General features: G+C 37.3%; 1 protein-coding gene across 1 annotated transcript in view; it reads right to left on the reverse strand.

Moving 5' to 3' along the window:
* RNF32 (ring finger protein 32) overlaps positions 1-22,203 on the reverse strand; it is a 48,375-nt gene that overhangs the window by 19,009 nt on the left and 7,163 nt on the right. The window contains 1 exon segment of the mRNA XM_054390100.1: positions 3,831-3,953. Within this exon segment, the coding sequence (XP_054246075.1) occupies positions 3,831-3,953 (123 nt within the window).

A 22,203-nucleotide genomic window follows, 5' to 3' on the forward strand; every position in this document is an offset into this window, starting at 1 on the left:
AATGCAAGTATTTGTTGAAGAATTTAAAGTGACAAAAAATGCCAAAATTAGGGCCTTTATGCTCAATGCAGTGATTAGAGCTGATTGAATGATATTCAGACAGTTTGACTAATTTTGAATAGTCCTTACACAGGCAATATTCCCATTGACTTCAGCTGGAATTTTGCCAGAGTAAGGACTACAGGATTGGGCCTTTGAGTGTAAATGTCTTGAAAGGGTCCCTTTATAAAGCAGCAGCTTAAATTCTGAACTGCTATGAAAACCCATTTTCACTTTTTCTCTGTTACTTTGCCTGCTCTGTGGAATTGCTCTGTCTGAACGTTAATCCCATTCCCTCTTTATCAGCAGAGGGTGCTATGGGAGTTTTGTGCTCTCCAGTAGCCTTTTGTTTATGCACAGTTCAATCTAATTTAAGTTGAACTGACCATTTCAATGGGAGTCAAGTGTGTATTTAAATGGTGTGTGGGAGAGCCATAGTTTAATGGCAAACCATTTCCTTAATTGATCCAAGTTAAAGAAGGGAGACATTTTAAAGTGGATAGTTTCAGATTCCTGGCCTCTACTCCCATTCCTTCCTAAATGGGTCACTGAATGTGGTCTTATACCTTTATGTGATCAATGATAGCATTTTCACCTGTTTTTGAAAGGCAGGGTCAGTGTTCCAAGTTACTAGAAATGTCTAATGAACTAAGATGTCAGAATAGAAAGTTCAGTGACTTTTAAAAGTCACAGATTTTTAAAACATTAGTAGGATTTTAATAATAATAATAAAAAAATGTTTACAAATCCCTGACATGGAAATACTCAAAAGTGGGAAAAAAAGTTGGTCTTTAATGTTTTAATTTTATATATATATTTTTTTTTTTGGGGTGAGGTAGTTTATCATATGCTTTGTTACAAGAGTGTTAAGGTTGTAAAGTCAAGTGCAGAGAAAACAGCAAATACATAGGCAATCTTAATTCTGGTAATTTTTCCAGTTGTTCATCCACATCCTGACAGGGATATTAAATGACATGATTGCATAGCTACTTTTTCCGTGAGACCTCTGTGCCTTTAACATATACAATAGACACTGCTGAATGGGAGCTTTATGAAATGTTGCTTTTTATCTTGATTGCTCAGTGTATGAACTGAATTATTTGCTGCACACCATTCTGTCCAGCACTGAATGTGTGCTTATCAACTTCCTCAAGTACCTTTCCATAGTGCTGTCATAAGGGGGTAGTTTATTTATCCTTTGATTAATCACTCTTTAATGTATTCTTGCTATTGAACACACAGGAAGAGAAATAATGGCAAAATGCAAGGTAGAAGCAACCACTGATTTTATAAATCTGATTTGGGATGCCTTAAACCTGATACATTTCAGAGTAGTTTGCACTTCTTGTAGTGAAAGCAGATGTGTAGCTGACTCCTCCTGCTGTTCTGAAGTCTCAGCCCTTTCATAAATCAGATTCTGTGACCTCAGAAAATCAGCCAGACAGCCAGAGTTCAGCAGCAAAAAGTTCAGGGGGATCTTTACAACACCATATAGGCTGTGGTCAAAGCTGAACAAACTCCAATACTCGAGGATGACATTTTTTAACCTTAAGACTATATTTTTTCCTTTCCTCATGCATTGCCTGTCTTTCAATTCCTGTTGTAAATGAGAGGGGATCTTAAAGATGGCAGTTTCATTTCCTGCATAGCTGTGATGGGTTCCCAAACTATTGGCCTCTTAGTACCCATGAATGAAATAGCTTCATGTGAATGAATATGTAAGAGTTAAAAACTATTGGTGCTGAAATAAAGTTATGGAGGGATTATGAAATATTGGGTTGCTTTTTTTTTTTTTTTTTTTTTTTAAGCCTGATAATGTCATCCTTTGGAAGGAAATGGAACTTCCAAATTGTTGGAAAGTTGACTGTAAAACTGCACCTAGAAACACACTTATTGTCTGAGATATTGGCAAATGCTGACATTCTTTGTTGTTGTGTGGCTCAGCTTCTGCTGTGCACTTTGTAATTTAGCTACTTCATCCAGTCATCCCCCAACTTTTCTGCCTGATCCTCATTCCACTCTGGTGATTGTGGGGTTGGACTAGATGATCTTTTGAGGTCCCTTCCAACCCCTAGCATTCTGTGATTCTGCGAATTTGAAATGTCCCTTTCTAACCATGACTGAGGAGAGGAAGGATAATGGATGGAGGCAATAAAAATCACAAGAGGGAGAAAATTTCCTGCTGTCATTCCTAGGCAGTGAGCCTGGTGGCTGCACACAGGCTGTAAGTCTTGGAAAGCTCTGCCAGGGGGTGGACCTGCAGTTCAGGAGGACGTGGCACTCATGCTCCAGCTGGCCCAACAGGTTCAAGTGAGTGGATCTTTCTTCTTATTATCTGCTATGCAGCCAAAATTTCCACTCAGTCTCTGTGGGAAGATTTGTAGAAGGTCATAACTTGGCTGAATATGTGGATATTCTCACAGTAACAACACAATAGTAACACTATGAGAACAGCAATGCCATGTTTCCAGACCCTTCTCTGAGTCATGCAGGGAGCTGGAGCATCGCCACCAAACAGCTGTGGAAGATGTCTTTCATAGAAGAAGAAAAAAAAATAAAAAAAATTGAAGAGAATGGGGGAAGCAATGTATAGTCATCCTCTCAGTCCCTGAGAAAGAACAGAATTGTTTTAGGTCAACATTCCTCAGAAACTTCATCTTTAGTCCAACCTATTCTCAAAGATTTCAGCCCAATCCATTACGGTTTGAGGAAGCTATGAACTCCTGGAAGATGATCTTTTAATGGGAAGTCTGAGACAGCCTTGCTTAAGAGCACTGTCCTCTGCAGACTGTGTGTTCTCTACTGTAAACCATAATCTTCTGGCAGTGAGAATGTTTTGGGTTTTCTTTCATAGTGCCTTGTAACTCCCTTAGAAATACACATTTTGATTTACTTTTGTCTTTAGTTCTGCTCCATGTGTAATTTTGGTTTCCTCTGGCAGTGTGAAAAACCTTTTCAAGTTTTCTTAATTTGCTTGTTTGTTTTTTTCAAATAAGCAGCAGTTTGAAATTCAAAGGTGACTTCTATATTGTTTGAGGCTACTGCTAAACCAGGTGTAAGATTAAGATGATGATTTTCCCCAAAATGCTTGTAATAATATAAAACAATCTTGGCTTTCTAAGTTGAAGACTGGTCAGTGGGATTCATTTGCAAATGTATTTAACTGGAAATTTTGCCTATTGCACATATTCACAGTAGTATTCTAAGTGCTTCCAATAATAGCATTTTCTTATAGGTCAAAGTAATGACAGTATTGTTTCCTGATCTCTAGTAGAGCTTCCTCCATTCCAGATACTGAGGAATAAAGAGATTAATATCAATGATATTATTACTGTGACACAGCTTTTAAATGCTGAAATGAAGGATTTCTCTATTTAGGTAGGTACTTAGGAAAAGTGATACAATACTCTTCTTAAACCTAGCACTGGAGGAAAAGATGTGGCTTGTTTATTTTCTTATATGCAGTGAACTGGAAGAGGATTTTAAGTGTTGATCTGCAATAGAAAAAAAAAGATGCAGAGAAAGAAAATGAAAGAGCTGAACCTTAGAATTTGTCATGACAAATCTTTTACCCTATTAGATCTTTCATCCTGAAGGGACATCAGTGACCAAGGCCATCACCTATTGAGCAGGAAACAAAGCAGTTAAAATCATGTCTGTATCTGTGCTTCAGTTATGGAAGTAAGAGAGCAATCAGATTTGGTTATGGTAAAACTCATTTCTTAGAGCTTTTAGTTTGCTTAAAAATTACACTTCCTGTGTAATGGGTGCATTGTCACTCAGGACCTTACCTGTAAAAAAAGTGCTTTACTTCCAGGCTCTGAGCCAGCCTGTTCATTTAACTTATAGTTAAACATCTGAATGTAGGTAAGATTCACTTCCAGGTTTGACCCTGGGGCTCCATGACAGGTTACCTGCAAGGAGAATGAGTTAGGGAGCTCAGTGTCTGAGGTACATTGCTTGCAGAGGCTTTGCCAGAAGCTTTCAGTGGTGGACTGTGACAGTTTATTCAGTGTTACATCTTTAGAGATGAGCCAGCTGAAGCTTGTAGGCATCCCGAATAATTTTATTATTCAAGTATTATGGATGTTTTTGTTTCCAAAATCTCTAAATGAAACCTCAGTTTCTCAAACCAGTTTTAATGAGTAATTGTAAGAGGAAGTACTTATTTGTAGCTATGTTTTCAGCTATGTGATAACATTTTCTGGATGCGGCCCATGACATTTTTTTACAAACAAAGGACTGCTCAAGTGAAGGCAGTGTTGTCTTGTCACTTGCTTAAATATACCAAGACTGGTTTGTAGACCATTTTTCTTATGTCCCTTGAGAAGGTTAAGTGGCATATGGAACTTTTTCATTTCATGTACACATTAGGGTGTGTGTGCTACTACTATAATTCTCTTTAAGAGAGCATTGAAACATAAGCAGTCAGGAGGGAGTAAACTGATAAAACTGTACATGCTCCTCAGAAGAAGGTTTCTTGTGAACTTCTGTCAGGAAAAAGCTGGTAAAAGAAGACTTTGTTTTTTGGTTTTCAATATATATGCTAAACATATGTTAGTGTGATTGCTCATTATTTTGCAATAAAACCTTATAAGGAACTGGGATTTCAAATTCCAAATCCCACTGATCTACTGTTTCCTTGATGCTAGATATCTGATTGGAAACTACCAAAATAAGTCCCTGTTCAACAAACAGTGTAGGAGATTCCAGTTTCTCCTGCTTATGGAAGCCTAGACTTAGTCTAAAGGCCACCTGAGGTCATTATGTCTGCATTATCTCCCAGTGTCTTTATCCTGGGAATTCCAGGAAGTCATTTATCTCATGGTACAATAGCCTTTGGTCAACAGCTTGCAGTCTTTGTATGAAAAGTAGATAATGGTCAGTACCAACAATATTGTCCTGGGAGTATGGGTTGTAAAACCCTCCCAGGAAGCCTGGCAAATACTTGGGTATTCAGCATAGTATCTGACCTGACCTTCTGGAAGGTAGCTTGTGTATTGGTACCCACCTCTGAAAAACCACAGAAAATTTTCTTGAGTGTTCAACTCTAAGACTTTAAGAGTAGGAAAACATCTTGTTATGTTTTCACTGGGCAGTGGGAGCATTTGTGAAGTACAAGTGAGCTAAGTAACGATGCTTCTAGGTGGTGACACTTTAAAATAAAATACAGAAACATTTTTTGATGTCTGCAATCTCTCCACTACTCTCAGATGGAATTGGCTTGCGTAATGAATGGTGTCCTATATCCAACCCTTAAGCAATGACATGATGTTACATAATGTTATATTTTGTTGATAGCCCTAAAATTTTCTCTTCTGGGAAGAGATTTCCCAGACTATATTCCTGCAAGCAGTATGTTTAAATATGGATCTCCAAGCTATTTTATTTTATTTTTTTTTCTGTTCAAAGAAAACGTCAGCTCTTTTTACAATTGGCCAGGAAGCGTTTGTAAGAGGTTAAGTGATACTACAAATATTCCTTAATTGAGTTCAGATGCATTCCATGCATTTTTACACCAGCATCAAAGAAAACATCTTTCCAAAGATAAGCAGCTTCTTCTCATATTTCAAAAAATCATCAGGTATTTTCATCAAGCTTTCAGGAATGAAAGCTACTGGACTGCAGTGTTGTCATAATAAAAAAGAGGTACTGTGATCCAGAGGTGACAAGTGCTGAACAAACAGTGCGTGAAGACATCTTCCTAGCTGACAGCATCCATCTCCATCAGTTATTGCTCTTGTACTGATTCAGATATGTTTGATCAACTTTCAGGTGATTATCCTGGCAGGAGCAGGTGAAAGCAGTCGTGATTCTTTGATCCGGAGGAAAGTACAAGGTAGTCTGAAGAAACCTTTCATTAGCAGCTGATACTCCGTTGACAGTGAAATTCATATGAAGAAGTCAAGATGAAAAGTTTTCCATTTCCTTTCTTTATAAGGTCAGAATAGTATGAGTGTAGTAAGTTCCTACTTACTGATTTGTGTATTAACACATCTGATGTTCAGACTTCCCAGTGCAAGACATGAGTATAGAAGAGAGGCTTTCTTCTCTTTTTGTGCCATTTGTGTGTTTGCAGCTAATATTTTCAGTTAAGTGACTTGGTTATTCTTTCACCTGCTTTTAGTTTACCAAGGCAACCTATTCCTGTGACAAAACCAATGCCTGTGTGCAGTTTTAAAGATTCAAGCAACTCAAACAAAACCCCAGACTAAAACTTCCCTACAAAAAGTTGATTATATTGTTGGCAATAACATCACCCAATTAAATAAATATTTTTTCCCCTTTTAAATCATTTGGCAGATTGATTCCAATTTCTGTGTTTCTTTTTCATATGTATTCACCAAATCACTCATGGCAATTTAATTTAATTTTATGGCTTCTTCTGAGCTCTTTCCATATTGTGTCTCTGTTTTTCACTGTATACTTTGGGGCTGGTCATCTAGAACCCATGATAATGCTTAAGCTTTCTGAATAGGTTACCTAGAATTGTTGATACACATCCCAAGGTGTTCACATCAGATATGAGTCTTTGAAAGGTTCTCCATACATGCAAATGAAAATCATTTCAGGTCACAATGAATGAATGAATAAAGATAATAGAAACCTAGTTAGTCTGAATAGCTTTTGGAATAGGGATAATTATCTTTATTTTCCATTTTTATTATTTTCCCCTACGTATAACCAGCTCTTGTGTTAAATAATTTAAATTTATTGGAGAACAAGATTTAAATTCTTCTCAACACTGAACCAGATGAGGCCATGTCAGTAATTCTAGTGTGGTTATTGTTCCACAGTGTGCTTAATTTGAAAACTCTTGGAACCTGATTTTTGCCTTTTAAAGATTTAATTTGATTTAATTTAAAGAACCACTTTAAACCAATAGAAAGGAATAAAGGCTCCATAACACAACTGAGAATCAGGCCAATGGTGTATTTTTATACCCCTAACATCTGTGTCTCTTTTCAGCATTCATCTGATCTCTGTCTCATGTTATGATTTCATGCACCTTCCATTTCTTGTACCTCATGTCTTACTGTTTGTGTCTTTTAATCTATGTCCATCTCTTCATCATCTCTAATACTCTACAATATTATTTGACCCTAAACTTTGAGTGACGTAACCTAGATTAATCAGATGGCTGAGTGTACCTGGCTACTGATGTTAGCTGTTATCCTACACCCATTTGAGGAAGAAATGCCTTTTGGTGTTATACCACTTTACATTCTACTTTTGTACTTTTCCAAACATTAATATTGTGTCACAATGATAAACTATTAAAATTCCTCTGCTACAGGGAAATGTGATTTTTAGAAGTAAATGGATGCTCATGGAGGCTCTACTAGTAATTTTTACACTTCCTCCTTCTAGTTTCCTCAGTGAAACAGTGTTTAATTACTTGTAAAAGTGTTCTGATCCTTATTCTGGATGCTATGGTATTATATGCTTCAATAAGCCTGTAAAGGTAGAGCCGTCTTCCACTATAAATAAATAGTTGCATCAAGCACAACCACTCCTGCTCCTCAACAAAGCTGGAGCTGAAAGGCCTCAGCACTTTTGTGGCTGTTGTTCCGGGTTTGCACATCGAAGTTTACCGTGAATAACTTCAAAGTTTATTACCTTTGTAATACATTTTTATGATTATCATTCACTGCACTTGCAAATACCCCTCCTATCTCCCGACAGACTCCTCTAGCAAAAAGAAGCCTCAAGTTGTTTGCACTTTCCTTGCAGTAATAACGAGCTGCCTTCTTGACTTCCCATCGTTTTTTTTTTTTGTTGAGGAAACTTAGTTCTCATATATCTTGCATTGCTTGGTTGTAGTGTGATACTCAGGCCAGTAGTGGTGAATTGAACACAGAGTATTTGCCTCACAGGGGATGCCTGGTTCCTGATGTAACGGATATGCGGTCACGTTTGGAAAAGGCTCGGCTGCTCCCATGCCTTTGAGATTGTTACACCCTGTAGAACTCTTGCTTTTGATTTTAACATGTCTAGAACTCTTGATTTTGATTTTAACATGTCTATTTTCCTTCACCAAGGTTCACTTCAAGGAATTTTTTTTTGGCTTTCTCTAAGAGGACAGCCAAAGCATTTCTTACAGTTTATATACACGAACGTGGGACAATTTAAATGCTGCTGCTCACACAGTCTAAGACTGTAAATCCCTACAAAGTAAAAGCTAATTAAAGTCTCTGTCTTTACTAAATTCATACTTTGTCTTAGTCCAAGATCATCAGGTATGTGGGGGATTAGTGAGTGCATGCATTATCAGATGTCTGGCATCAAATAACTAAGCAAGATGTCCAAACTCCTGTGATTCATTGAAGCTGTTTATATTTTTCCAGCTGGCACAGGCATTACTCAGCTCTGGGAAAACAGAGAGGGAAGTACACCACACCTCCAAATCCCATTTACTTTCTCCTTTCCCACTTTGTTGAGAGACAAGGTGGTTAGAAGTTAATTGCAATTTAATTGCCCCCTGTGTATACCTTTGCACCTGAAGGAAAAGACAATCTCTCAGTTACTATCTTGATGTTTTTAAAAACAGCCTAGTGAGACCTTCAAAAGAAATCTGTAAAATTAGGGTGCACTTTTACACAGGCAGCCAAATGGGTCTCCCAGTCTTGCTCTCACAAATGCCACGTGAATCACAGAATCAGTCAGGGTTGGAAGGGACCACAAGGATCATCTAGGTCCAACCCCCCTGCCATGGGCAAGGACACCTCACACTAGATCAGCCTGGCCAGAGCCTCATCCAGCATCAAGGGCTATTTTGGGGGGAAAAATTTTGACTCTCTGTTAGATAGCCCTCTTCCAAAAAAGCCCTCAAAATTCTAAAATATTCTGCCAAGGGACAAATTTTCACCTCTGAAACCTCTGAAAATCCAACTTATTCTATGGCCATGGTATGTTTTCAAAAATAATGTAGTTATTAGGCTTCTAAAGACTGCCTTTTAGCAGATCTTTATTGTGCCATTAATTTGAAAGCACCATTACTGTAATATGATTTTTATTATTACGATTAAAGATTGGCTTGATTTTACAGGAGAGAGTGCAGCTGGGTTTTATAGAGGCTTCTCTAATGAGGTTCAAATATTTATCTGAACTCCAAAGCACGTGTCAGTGTAAGACTGTCGTTTACTCAGCCTGCCTGGTACAGAGGTGAGGTGAAAATAAGTGTAACAAAGTAAATGTTAGAACCAGCATTCTCTGGGGAAGATTGATGTGTAGCAGACATGGCAGAAGACTGAGTGTCAGCAATCAAGTGCTGCTTTTTTGGGTTGTTATTTTCATTGTAAAATGTTTTAAATTCTTGTGTGAAAAGGCCTGTGTGAATGCTTAGTATTGGCTTGTTCCCATTTCTTCCACTAGCTCCTTGTTTAACCACGGACTAATAATCACTTAGCTTTTGTATGACTGAGTTTACTCATGAATGTATTCACTATGAGTATTTTGTCGTAGGTGTCTTTAAGTTCCATTTCTTTTTGAATCTGAAGATAAAAGGCTTTCTTTTAATAACTTAACTCCTGAGGCAACACTGACATATTAAGTAAAGCAGTACACAACTTTTGTAGTGTCTTCTCTTAAAAATACTAAGCCCTGAATGTCTTTTACAAGCATGTATTTTCTCTTTCATATTTAAAGAAGAGGAAAGGTGTATGCTACTAGAATTTTTGAAATGCAGGAAGAGCTGATGGTAACACAGTTTGTGCATTTACAAACAGTTCTCTGAAGCCTGAGGACTACTCATTTTAAATGGTGAACTGCAAAATTTAGCCTTGAACACCTTATGGGATAGTTTGGTTCTACCTGAACAAAGTCCCCAGGGAAGGTGACAGAAGAACACTTTGCACTTGTAATGCCTTTTCACTGGAACAGTACTACTATTAGTAGTGCTCTTTGCAGATAAGGGAATTGAAATGCAAAGGAGAGGTTCCAGTGCAGAGACAAACACTAAACCACATCTCCATCCAAAACCATTCTATGATTCTATGACTTAATAGTTGGACTTAATGGTCTTAATAGCCTTTTCTGACCTAAACAAGTCTATGATTTTACTTATGAATGATTGTTTTTTAACTTAAACTTATGCTCATGTGTTATGCTGATCTGAGGCTGAATCACTTGTTTAAGGTAGTCAGTAGCCAGCATTAAGACTTGGAATTTGTTGGTTCTTGCTCCTCCACTCTTTTCCTAAATTGTGGATAACATCAACAACAGGGATAAGAAAATACAATAATTACAAAGAATAAGCCTGACCAACAGATAGTTAACACTTTTACAGAACATGGCATTTTCAATCTTTACTCTGATGGTAATGGTAGAGAATATACTATGGGAAAAAAAATGCAGTTAAGGGTATTCCATAAGCAATTCAAGGCTATATTTGTCTTGAAGAAAGATCATGAACTCTTCTGAGAAAAGTTTTTGGTAGTAGTGTGACATTAAGAGATGATGTAGTTATGTTGACATTCATCCTCACTAATGCTAACTGAAGATTTGTGTATGCAGCTATATGAAATAAATAAGTGCATTTGCCATAGAATTCCTGCAGATCAACAGCTTTGGTGCTTTTGCAGGGTCCAAGAGACACTTTAACAACACCATATTTTTTTTTCCTGCTCTTATAAAGAAGATGTAAATTTTTCAGTGCATTGTGTCTGTACAGGTAAAATATTTTATTGACACCAGGTTGCCTCAAAGTCCAGCTTTGGGCTTTGGAAGGGACTAAATGTTTTCTGACTTTTTTTTTTTTTTTTAGACAGGATTAAAGAATGTAAAAGACTATTTGTATTAAACAGATTAAGCTGTTAGTAAACATGTCCCCTTTAAATTAAGTGGTGGTGAAGACAAAGAAAGTGCTTTGTTGTTGTCAGATGGATTTGTCTTAAGTCAAATGGGCAAACAAGTTAAACACCAGTGCTCTTTAAATCCCTAATGGCTTTGCAGATTAAATCTCAAAAGGTCTGTAAAAGGAGTAAAAAAATTAAATTGCTTTAGTTCTTTCCTTAGTTTACTTTGTCTAAAGCATTTTTCTTCTTCCTTTCCTTTTTTCTTCTTTTTTTCTTCTCATCCAGCTTTAGAGAACTTTGTTTTCAAACTGCATTAGCATACAGACAAATATTAAACAGGAATTTCACTTCTCTGCAGTCTTGTCACTTGTGATGAATACATCCTTGCTCAGTAAGTGCTGGTGACACATCATTGTGGCAGCTTCTGCTTCTCAAAAGAAGGATAATTAATCTTGCTCTCAACACTCCTAAACAGGGGTAGGTAGTTCAAAGTTTTATTCCATAAAGCTGCTTTGTGTCAGGTGGGATTCCTTCATTTGAAATGGCTGCTGAGATTCATGGCCTTCCTGTGATGACCTATTCTTTAATACTGGGGATGTTGATCTGTGTGAGAACAACAAAATGAGCAGGCTTGGTGCTGTTCTGACCTCGCACTTCTATGCCTTTATAAAGTGGGTTGGTGCAGCATGGAATCTGGGAAAGACACCAAGAGCCAAATTGGTGTTACAGGTATGTGGAAGTGAATTCAAAGTGATTTGCTATGGATTCTTCTTCCATCCAAGTGGCTGCAGTAGGAATTTGAGCAGTTTTGTTTCTGTCACGGGTGAAGACATTGCTTAAACATTCTGACTATGAGTGTGAAAACATTTTCTATGCACATGCAACAGCTGTCAACATCAGAAGTATTAGAAGGACAGACTGCTAGCCAGCCAAGCATTTAAGACTGAGTATTCACAGATTTTTCCCCTATGAATTTAATAATTCCAGCAGCTCTGTGATGATGTAAATCAACCAACAGAGTATTTGCTCCAACTGGATTTTCATTTGGTTTATTAATGATAAAGAAACCCAACTTCATGCATATTAAAGGAGTGCTGATTGAAGGTCACAGAGGTGTTAGCCATGGTGTCCTGGCTAAATTCCAGTTGGCTAATTACAATCTGCCTTCCTAAAACTCCCTTGTAGTTTCATTACTTAGATCATTAGCTCTTTATATTTTGTTCCAAAGTCTTAGTAGCAAGGCTTTATTTTTGTTAAGGCATAGATATGGGATTTAAGTGGGAATACATCTAGCTCCAGTAAAAATCAAGTGAATATTTTACCATATCATGTTACACTCTGTGACTGTCATTTGCTGTACTAGAATCAGACAGCACACATATGGAAAGATGTAATCTTTTTGCTGCTCACTTCCAATTATCTAAACTCATCCTCTGACATGATTTCCCCCTCCACTCTTTCACTTTTGAATTGCATGCTACTTTCTCCTGTGTGCCTCATATGTGAGCTATCTTTGTCCCTTCTAAAGGGATCACACTAGGAAACACGTGGGAATATATTTTGTTTTTGGTGGTGCAGAATATTGTTGCCCTCCACTCCAGGAAAACCTCTGTTTGGTCAAACCTCTGAAAGCTCTCTGAAGGAGAATGATTGGTACTGTATTCAATTCTGAACTCAAGAAATTTTCCAGCTTTGCAGAGCTGATCTAGAAAGTTAGGTGGTCTTTGGTATTTGCTGTCCTATTTTCACACTAAACAGGGCTCATACATCAGTGGTAAAGTCCAGTACTAACAGATTGAGATCAGATTTGGCTGTGGTCTGTACTTACTCTACTCTTATACCTGTGATTTTTGGTTGCTGAAGGTCCATTGTGAACACTGATGGAGGAGAAGCAGTGAAGAAGCTATTCAGAAATGGGTTCAAAGACAGCTGAAATAATTTGCTCTAGAAATTAAGACCATGCTCTTAATTGAAAAAGGGAAGGAAAATGATTTATCAATTATTCAAGATGTTTTCTTTGTACCAAACACTGAGGTTTTTTGTAAGTATGCATGTCTCAATCTAGTGTTTTTATTCAACTATTAAGTGTAATTAGAAACCAAAGGTAAATGGTGTCTCGAGTCAAGAAAGCCACAGAGAAGCTGTGTGGTGTCTGTAGCTTTCTTAGCACTGTCAGTTCCCCACGAAGCCCATCTAAGGGTGATTAGCTCCTTACTTACGCCTACTTCAGCTTGTTTCTAACTAATGATGATTTACCATTTTGCTAAATGCTAAGCAGCAGTCGTTTGACAGAGTGCAAAGTGCAGGCTTAGAGAAAAGCAGGTAAGATTCACTACAAAGGGCCTGTCAAAATACTTCTAAAATACCCTGTCACAGTGTTAAACAATTTATTAATAAGCTTATTAATACCCAAGGATTTTTTTTGTGTGCGTGTCTTGAGGTTCTGTTAAAAACATCAGTGTTTAAGATGCTATCCACACAGTCTTAATGCCAGGGAAAGCAATCCCATTAAATTGGACCTCATAAATATTTCATGAGGTCCAATTTAAAATTAATCCTGGCATGAAGCCAAACCAGGCAGTATATTTGCTACTGTATTAAAAAGAAGCAGCAAATGAGGTATTTTTTTCACAATAGTAAGCTGGCTGGATTTTTGTACAATCCTATCAGTATTTTTAATAATACAGCTGTTAGTTTTGGCAGGAAGAAATGCATTTCTTTCATCACCCATTCATGCAAGAAATCATACTGCAACTAGCATATTTTAAATTCATCCTTAGACAAGATGATTCCCCCCCCCCGCCCCGGTGATGAAATCTCTGTTTTCTGAAAAGAATTTCACCTTGATAGTTGAAATAAACAGTCAGATCTGTAACTTAACAGTGTGAGTGCAGGTTTCTTTGGGAAAGGGCTACTAAGTAGACAATATTTAAAAAGGATTTAGGCAGGTAGGAGGGTTTCAGCGTGATTTGAGTTCTGAAGTACTCAAAGTAACTGGGAAATAAAGTTTAGGTTTTTAAGTAATTTTGACAGGATTGTGAAATTTACTTCTGCTCGCAGTGTTAGAAGGAAAATTGGAAGAACTGTGATTTGATAGTGGTTGAGACTCAGTAAAAAATATCCTTAGGTATGATCAAAATCCTCAGGAAAGCCTTTGTATGTTTTTCAGAACAATGTATCCTGATTTAATGCCTCTTTGAGTCAATTGGGGTTGTAACCGGTGGATACAGAATCAGAACGCATAAGACATAGGCAGAGAAAAGGCAACTCATTTGCTTTGCTCATGTAGGAGATCAGATGGTTCTGGGGGACTGCCTGATGAGAAAAGAATTCAGACTGCAAAAAAAAAATCCTTGCAAAAAGTGTCCTACCCTTGGCAATAAGCATCAGATGAGGTCTCCAAACAATTGCTCATTTTGGACAAGACTATTTAGGAGACTTTCTGTCTTGCATGTATTGCTTGCTCTCCAAATCTGTGACTAAATTCCAGTCTCAAGAATTTCCCTTCTACATGTGGACAACTTGAAACTCTGTGTGTGAGCAAAGGGAATAATAATAAATACAATAATAATAATAATAGTAGTAATAATAATAATAATAAATACAACAATCATAGAATAAAGCAAAAAAAAACAATAATAAAAATAATAAATACAATAACAATATAAGAGCATGAGAAACCATCTATGTTGTATGGCTTTAAAACCGGTTTGAGGGTGAAGAAGAAAGCCTTTTATGCTGGAATAATTTCTGGGAGACATTGGTAAGGAACAAGATTACAGGGTGCTTAGAGATGTGTGTTTCAATAAGGGGCAATCACCATTCATATGCATACGTTTCATTTAAATGCATTATATACACTAGCAGATTGGGAGGCAATCCTGAGGCACTGAACGTAATTTATTTGGATTTGAAGAAAGCCTTTGCTTTTGTGCCTTACAATGGGTTTGATTTACTAAGTCAGGAGACATAGTGGAAGCAGATTCAAATGGACTTGCATTTAGCTGAGGAAAAGGAGAAGAGCAGTAATACCAATGTGGGAATGGGCAAAGGTAATGTGCAGGAAATGGCATGAGCTTCAGCTTGCCTGACTTGCTGCCTGAAATTCTTATTTAGGAGTAATAGAGGGAAGGGAGGATGGGAGGCTTCTTCAGATAGCAACCATTCTATGATTCTGTGATTATGAAAGAGTGTAATGCAGTAGCTTATGGCAGCTCATACTATGTCCCAAGAGTTTTCATCTAGTAAGCATATTCCCAAAATCACAAGAGGTGGGATTCAGTTGCCTAGCCATAGGTATCTAGTGTTGTTTGGGATACCTTAGGCTTGCCTTCAGCTGCCACTCCTGAAGGATGCATGTCTCAAATCCTGCATCACATCTGATAGATGTCAGATCTGATGGGCTTCAGGGTCTCTGTGGCATCTCAAATGGCATTGAATGCTTGTGTCTGGGCAGCTGAAACAAGCCTTGAAAGTCAGTAGAGGAGAAGTTAAGAAATTAAAACTCAGCTTTGCATATCTCTGGTTTGTAGTGGCAGTGAAATATCAGCACATTACACTGATACAATGTGCTTTTGCATCAGCTTATTAACTTTGATATGTGTTCATGTTTTGTTTTCTTTTTTTAAGAACTTATTAAAAATGAAGGAATTAAAACTATATGAAGCATAGATTGTGAGTTATGTATCTATTGCTGCCAAATACTGAACTACATAGAGGAGCAATCAGCAGAGAATTCTATACAGCACAGACATTTTTTTACACTATCAAGAGTATATACTGTCCTCTTGGCTTCTGCAGCTTTTTCTTCAGTAACCAGTGTTTTCTCACATTTTAAACTGCTGGGTAAACAGTGATGTCTCCAACCTTACTTAAGCACATCAGCTTCCAGAGGTGCCATTACATGTCTCTTGTAGTTGTGTTACAATACAAACCCACTTTACATCTTTGATACCAATGAATGTTTGCCTTAAATTAATAAAACAGATGACTAAAATGAATTAAAATAGTTGAATGTTATATTCATTTAGTGAGATTTAGAACAAGCTGTGTATATGGGAATAGGATTGATTAATTTTTACTGACTGCAACATAAGTGGAGAAAATTCTCCAAGAAGAGGTAGAGGTGCCCTTAGAAGTGGGACTGAATAATATTTAGTGAAACTCTGGAGCAGATATTAGATAAGTTTGGCACTCTATGAAAGCAGCTCAGCATTCCATTCAAGTTGTCATGCTCCCCTTTCCAAAGTAGACTTTTATCTTTTTGCCTTCAGAAGGAAAGCATGTGACTTTTGCACCCAGGTGTTTCTGACCATATGCCAATATTATTAATATCAACACATTAATAATATTATTAGAAGATTATCCACCATGCATAAGGACCTACCTAGCATTTGCAATTTTATATGTTAATGAACTCTGGGGATAATATGGAAGTTAAAATAGATTTGTATCTCTACAACAGCATGCAGTGTCCTGACAGCATGCTACTGTTTCTCCATTATATAGGGTAAGATTTATACCAGACTACCAGCACACAAAATTGATAGCATTATCTTTGGCTACACATTTTATAGGGGATTTTTTTTTTTTTTAATAGAAAGAACTTGCTTGATACTAGATAAGATTTTCTGTGGAAATTATGGAGGTGCATTCAGGTATAAGCTACACCTGGAAAAGGAGAAAGCATTTGACTGAGTGGAGTGGTGATGTCTACTCATGATAGTTGAAGAATGTCTGTGAGATACAGGTGATGCACCCTAGAATATCAGAGCGTTCATTTTTGGAAGTGATTTAGTTTCAGTTCTGGCAATACTTGACTGCTGCTTCTATTAATTCTGTCTTTGGAATTTCAGGGGTGTGGTCATTGCAGAACTATGGCATTTATGACCCTGCTAATTCATTTTTAAAGAAGTGATTTAGATATTTAATGCATTTGTGAACCAAAGGTATTTCAGACTTTCCATGACACATCTAGATTCAGCCAGTATTTTAATTTTCACAGAATCACAGAATCAATAAGGTTGGAAAAGACCTCAAGGATCATCAAAGTCACTCATTTTATGGTGTGGGATTCTTTCTGTCTTTGAAATCTATTCCTTTTCCCTCTTCTTCCTGCTTTAAACTAAACCAACAAACCACATTACTTCTAGAATGATTTCCTTTGCAGATATATTTTTAGATGGACCAGTGTTACACTATTATTCCTTAAGTTTTCCAATGTGTCAGACAACCCTAACATTTTTTGATGTATTTATATTTCTATATACAGTCTTTTTCATTTTTTATAATAAATATTGTGATAAGTCTTAAGAGACAAAGAACACAATACAAATATTTACCTTCTTTAACACATTCTTAATTTAAATAACATAATAAATAACAGGTCTTTTGTGCAAAACTCAGTTCAGTTTAGGCCAATTATGAAATGTTGAAGCATAATGGTAGGAAAAGCTGATTTGGACTCATATTTTGCAGACAGACAGAATCTACAACACGATTACATTTAGGCTTAATATAAAACAAACCTTTGCCTGCATAGGCAGGCTTAGGTTACAGAAGAGGAGCTGTTTCTTAACCTAATTTTATGGGATTTATGTATGGGTTTTCACTCTCAAGTGGAATGAAATATCTTTTGAACTCTCTCTGGAATCTCAAAACTGAAATTACATTGTTCTTCTGGTGTAAATGGGTATAGACAGGTAATACAAGGCCAGGTGAATCGTGTCAAGGAGGCATTTTTATTAATTTGGCATGTTTACAAAATGCTTTTAGTCTGGATGGCAATCAAAGCTCTTGGATTTGAACTAGTATCAAACCCTTAGGACAATTTCTTGGTATAACCACAAAGCATGATGCTTGCAGAAAGTTTAAGAAACTGAGCAAGGATCATGTGTTCAATGAGTCTGACTTACCTTAAGCATTTATCTGGTTCCTGAAGAGGAAACTGCAGAGAAGACTAAGAAGTTCATTTTCACAAATACAAGCAGATAAAATTCTCAGTTCTGATCAATGATTATATATGGAACTAAATGTTAAAAATATCTGATATCTGGGTTTAAATGTTGCAGGGGACACCCTACATCTGATAAGAGGTAAGCTTGGTTATTTTAAGATATGATTTTATTCCAGAGATCAAAATTCCTTGAGGCAGGACTGTGTGATTTACGCTGCTTAAGAGTACATCAGCCACAGATAACTTTCCCAATCATCAATAGTATGTTATGGGTAAGATGAGAGGTTTTATGCACTCATGCCAACCAAAATTGCTTGTATTTCTAGCAATGGTGAAGTTTTTATTCTGCAGATGAATAAGGAGAGGGAGAGAATTTGATAAATAATTGAGTTTGTTCCAAACAAATTGGGTGGCACAAAGTAAGGAATATACATAAAAGGTGGTGAGGAGGGTGGATTTGCCAGAGCTAGGGAGTGTAGGAGGAGATGAAAGTAGAGATGTGGCTTTGAAAGAAAGCTTTGAAAGAAAGAAGAAGAAACATGGATGTGGGAGATTTGAGGAGACACACACTGAAAGAGAGGAGCTGTAGGGAGCTGAGTTTTAAGTGCAGCTGAGCTGGAAATGTTGAGTGAGAATGTATGGCAAATGTGAAACTGAGTCTTAGCAATGATGATGATGGTACAGCACACAGCTGGAGATGTGGAAAGGGGGGAAGCTTCAGGGCCTGGGTATGAAGGCTTCACAAGGGAAAATGATGTGGATTTCAGCACTAAAAAGGCTAGTGTCATGAAAAAAGTAATAAGGATAAGAAATGTGATATTATTCATGTTCAGTCATATTCTCTTTCAGTTAAATGGCCTTTACCAAAAAGTTTACCTACTGAGGTGCACTACTAAGTGATCTTGAGGATTAATGATATCATAAAAATATAAACATCTTAGATTTAACAAGATCTGACAAAGGGAGAGAAAAGCCTTTGGAGCATGGCAGAGCAGGTCACCTAAGAGAATGAGAGAGGTAATTAGCCTGGATGAAATTGTCTAGGAGAAAAATTAGATGAAGAACTTCAGAAAGTAAACTGATAAATGTTGCTGTTTTTTACCAGTTCTGTATCTCCTAAGGATTTGCAAGAGACAAGCATTGCACTGAGTAGATGCTACCTTGCTAGGGGACTACAGGCACAGGAGCAGAAAGCTTGGTGTTTAGAACAGATGAAATTCCCTCTTGAGAAAAATGAATGACAATCCATAGTTTGAATTTTGTTTTAAAAGATTTCTTAAATAAATTTACAAGAAACAAGTTGAATCCTAGTCTCATTTGATCAGCACTCTCAGATTTGAAAAAAAAAAACAACCCAACAAAATTAGTTTACCTCAACTCTATTTTGATGAATCAACATTCATTTGGAGAAATGTCATATCCAGGCAGACAGGGCTGCAGTTTTTATTTTACAAAGTTTTTATTTTACGAAGTGTGTTTGTTTGTGGTAGGTATGTTCAAAGAAACTTTGTGTTTCATCTAGACCACCACGTTTCAGGAAACGATCCAGCATAAAGTCCACAGTTTCTGTTCTCCTCCACATTTTGTGAGTAGGAAACCACTGATTTCTTGGGAAAGTAATGCACTCATTCCTTCAAGGTTCCTAGAGAGTAAAAGTACTTGAAAAAAAGCGTAGGTGTTCAGTATCTTTTGGGTACTCAACACGTTTTTGTAGCCTCTTGCACAAGTTTCATTTACATTGCTCTTTCTTGGCATTAAAACAAGGATTGGGAGAAAGTGAGTGACTTTTTGAGGACTTCACCATATTACCTTGACTGTAATTACATTGACTTAAATCAACTGATTTACTCCAGTCTGAAATTAAGTAAGCCTTACTCAGCCTTATCACACATATCTATCAGGAGAATTCTGTTTTAAAATGTTGTTTGCTGTAGCAATTACAGACTTCATAATTTATGATATTAGAATATAAGCTTTTTTTTTTTTTTTTTTTTTTGCCTGGGGCTCTATAATTTATTTATGTGTGTTTTTATTTACCTAACATATTTATTACTTATGAAAGACTCTTCAGTGGTATTGCTGAAGAGCAATGACATGGAATGCATGAACATAAGAATGGCTTTAAGGTATGCGCTATCTTCTTTGAGATCATCATGAAGTTCAACAAGGCAAGCTCAAGGTTCTACGCCTGGGTTGGGGCAATCCCAAGCACAAATCCAGGCTGGGAGAGGAGTGGCTTGAGAGCAGTCTTGAGGAGAAGGGCTTGGGGCTGTCGGTTGACAAAAAACTCAACATGAGCTGGCAAAGTGCACTTGCAGCCCAGAAGGCAACCATGTGCTGGGCTGCATCAAAAGAGCTGTGACCAGCAGGATGAGTGAGGTGATTCTCCCCTTCTACTCTGCTCTTGTGAGACCCCTCCCACTCCTCCTCCCACAGTACCGCACTCAGTTCTGGGGCTCACAGCATAACAGGGACATCAAACTGCTGGAGCAGAAATACATATCCCTGAAAATGGAGCCACAGCCATGTAAGAGTAGAAGTCTGGTACTGGTGACCAGACTCACTTGATACAAATTCTGTTTGCTACTGTATAAACATTCCAGAGCAGAATAATATGGAGCTGCAAATCTTGAAAATAGTACTGATGTGTGGACTCATTGTTTAATATCTCCAGACTCCTCATTTGATTGTGCTTTTGTGAGGAATACTGCAACTTCTTGCTTAATCTTTCTGAGTTATGAGGCCCTCATTGCAGTGTCCAGATTCCATAAGTTGTTTGAGCTCCATGAAATTTATCTTCTAATGGCCAACTAGACCAATGTCAAGTGCTAAAGAAGAAAAGATGCTGGTCTTGCTTTGAAGTAATTAACTGCTATAAATGTGAAATTGAATTTAATAAAATTTCTCCCAGAAACCCTAACAGGTTTCTTCAGACTTGCTGCATAAGACAATGTGTAATGAGAAATTCCTAAGAGTCTGCTCCCAGTTTTTAGGACCTGTTCCTTACTTGCAACAGTAGTTCCAACATATATGTGCAGTTGCAGGGAAATGAGCAGAAACACTAAAATGAGTAACGGTTCTCAGGTTGAACCTCTGTTTATAACAAGAGTGGTAGGTGGATCTCGGTGCAAACAAAACCTTGTCAATGCAGAAGACTGGTTTCTGTGGACACATCATCATAATGAAAATCTGGCACTTCATCCGTATCTTAAATTCCAATGGAATATCAGGAGTTCTCAATAGCCTCGTCTTGAAATATGACATATTGAAATACAGCACAGTGTCTTGCTTTTAAAAATGAATGGGGTCAATACATTTTGTTTAGATATCCACAATCATGGACCTGATTAATCTTTAATTCTGAAAGGTAAGTGGAAGTGCCTGAAACATTTAATCTAATAATACATTAAGATGATCACTATAAATGCAGTGAACCCTATTCCTTAGGGATGCCAGGAGGGAACGTGTTTTTCATAGGCAATGCTCGTTGCTCTGGACTCTCTTTCTTCTGCAGGACGTGCATCCAGCATGACATATAAATGTCACTGGATTTCTCTTTAGTACTGCTAATTGCATGGTGTTCAAGGGTGATTTTTGCTTTGGTTCAGCAAGGTGTCTCCTGGGCTTCCAAACTCATGCATGACTTGCAGATTAAAGAACTGAGCAATAATTGAAGCTCAGAGTGAAAATGTTGACGTCATGTTTTGGCACTGTGGGTGGTTCTTTGCATAGGCTGTGGCTGCTGGGTAGGAAAGTTCTGCTGAGTAGCTGAGATTGCAAAAAATATCAACTCCACATCAATCAATGGAAGAATTCTATCGTATTTAGCAGGAAATCCTGGTGGTTTTGCTGTTGTTGTTTGTCCAGTCACTGTGATCACAACCATTAGGAGACCCTAAGCCACCCCTGTCACTGTGTACTGATATGTTCACACCATGGAACATGGACTTCTGTGGCAGGCAGTATGATGCTTTATAGAAAATTTTACTCCTGTTATTCACATAAGGGAAGGAGAGAATCATACTTTGCAAACAAACTTGCCTCAGTTGTAAATGTTTGTGGAACACTTTCTTCCTAAAGTGAGTATTATATGTTCAATTGTAGGTGACACAAGATGGTTTGTACCAATCTGAAGCAAAACTGGCTAAAACAACTAGGTAATGTTAGTAATAGAAGTGATGTTCCAGCAAAGTATGTCTCTAATATAACCTTAATAGTCCTTCCATTCCATTATGAGCAGTATATTTGTTTTGAAAAATGTTATTTTGGGTGAGTCAGAGCAATCTCTGAATTTTAGGTTAGAATGAATTATGGTTTCCTGAGGAAACGATCACAAAAAAGAATCATGCTTCAGTCATTCCTTATACACTTCAGCCATGCCAACGTTTGAGAGCTTATTTACTAATTGCAGAT

Source organism: Indicator indicator, chromosome 20 (assembly GCF_027791375.1).
Source record: "Indicator indicator isolate 239-I01 chromosome 20, UM_Iind_1.1, whole genome shotgun sequence".
Taxonomy (NCBI): Eukaryota; Metazoa; Chordata; class Aves; order Piciformes; family Indicatoridae; genus Indicator; species Indicator indicator.